Source organism: Limulus polyphemus, unplaced genomic scaffold (genome assembly GCF_000517525.1).
Source record: "Limulus polyphemus unplaced genomic scaffold, Limulus_polyphemus-2.1.2 Scaffold1995, whole genome shotgun sequence".
In the NCBI taxonomy this organism is placed as follows: domain Eukaryota; kingdom Metazoa; phylum Arthropoda; class Merostomata; order Xiphosura; family Limulidae; genus Limulus; species Limulus polyphemus.
In genome coordinates, this window is record NW_013667605.1 from 34,386 (window position 1) to 36,045 (window position 1,660).

The following is a 1,660-nucleotide window of genomic DNA, read 5'->3' on the forward strand; positions in this document are numbered from 1 at the left end:
CCCTCGTGTAGCTTTGCGCGAAATTCAAAAACAAAAACAAACACAGACACACAGAATATCTTGGTAAATATATATATTTATCAGCAATAAACGTGAATAAAAACCATCTGAACTCATTATAACAAGGTGATTAAATTGGGCACTTAATAAATTTATTACTTTGATCAGTGGCGTAACTAGGTGTTCTTTGCGACCGAGGCAAGTTTCATGAACTGCCCCCTCTCCCCACATTTTATATAATCATAAAGCAAAAACAATCCTATTTATAATAATATTTAATAATAAAAATATATGGAACATGTTTAGCAAATCATATCATCAGCTATAGTTCTTATCTTAAAATAATTGGAGCCCTGCGTTTTATTCCAGCCTGCCCTTAGTTACGCTACTGACTTCGATTAATCCTGAGTCAAAAGGCAATCAGAAGATTTATTAATTTAAATTCAGGTGATTGGAAGTTGTCTTCGTCACAGTTTGAGTTGTTGTCATTGTTAAATATATGTTGACTTTGGTATGAATTTGAATGAAACTCACTAAACAACAATTGGCTCGGACAGATTAGGCGTGTCAACTGTAACATGGTGAAACCTTCACTAAACAACAACTGGCTCGGACAGATTACGGGCGTCGATTGTAACATGGTGAAACCTTTACTAAACAACAACTGGCTCGGGCAGATTACGGGCGTCGACTGTAACATGGTGAAACCTTCACTAAACAACAACTGGCTCGGACAGATTACGGGCGTCGATTGTAACATGGTGAAACCTTTACTAAACAACAACTGGCTCGGACAGATTACGGGCGTCGAATGTAACATGGTGAAACCTTCACTAATCAACAACTGGCTCGGACAGATTACGGGCGTCAACTGTAACATGGTGAAACCTCTTTCAACGGGAAGCAATTATAAATCATCATTTACGAAGAATTAAGGAGAACCAGTAGTAAATATGGGCGTACTCGAGTTGACAGACACCCAATTGTTTGCCACACCCCAAAATTGATGTTAAACGAAACAAATAGCTCATTATATTGAATTTTAAATTTAACTTTCACAATTATTACCGTATTGGTGTCCTAATATGGGCTCTCAAACAGTACCCCCCCCCCCGTCCTCCTCTGTGAACATTCTCACGTTCAGTTATTATTACAGAGCTGCCGAGTATTTTTGTTTTCTTTTTTTCTTCTTTTTCCATTAACGACAGTATATATATATATATTTATATATAAGACCTAAAAGAAACGATTAGGAAAACAAACATAAAATTCCATATTTTCTGCGGGTAGAATATTTTCCAGTGACGTTTTTTGTTTGTTTTTTATCTAGCGATTGATTGAATTGAACTGAACTGATTGAAGCTCTGTTGTATGCTTTGCTCTAAGCTTATCAATCGAATGCACCCCTAGGTCAAGAGAACACCATTCACATACGAAATTCCGACTGTCTGGTCTTCTTATTGCGCGTGCTACGTGCGAGGCCAATACTTACAAGTAATTTTCTTTCCTGGTAGACACATTTGGCTTTTGATTTTCTTTATCGTCCAGCAATTCTAAGAACGTAATCCAGTACTTGTGTTTGGTAATTCCAACATTTCAAGATTTATTCCATAATGCTTAGATCCGTAAATCATAAGATTACTATGACAAATAAACAAAT

At 36.6% G+C, this 1,660-nt stretch overlaps 1 protein-coding gene across 1 annotated transcript in view; it reads left to right on the forward strand.

The window, feature by feature from the left end:
• Positions 1 to 578: 578 nt before the first annotated feature.
• LOC106465596 (apoptosis-stimulating of p53 protein 1-like) overlaps positions 579 to 1,660 on the forward strand; it is a 29,736-nt gene continuing 28,654 nt past the window's right edge. The window contains exon 1 of the mRNA XM_022393528.1: positions 579 to 903. Coding sequence (XP_022249236.1) covers positions 579 to 903 — 325 coding nt within the window. The remainder of the gene's footprint in view (positions 904 to 1,660) is intronic.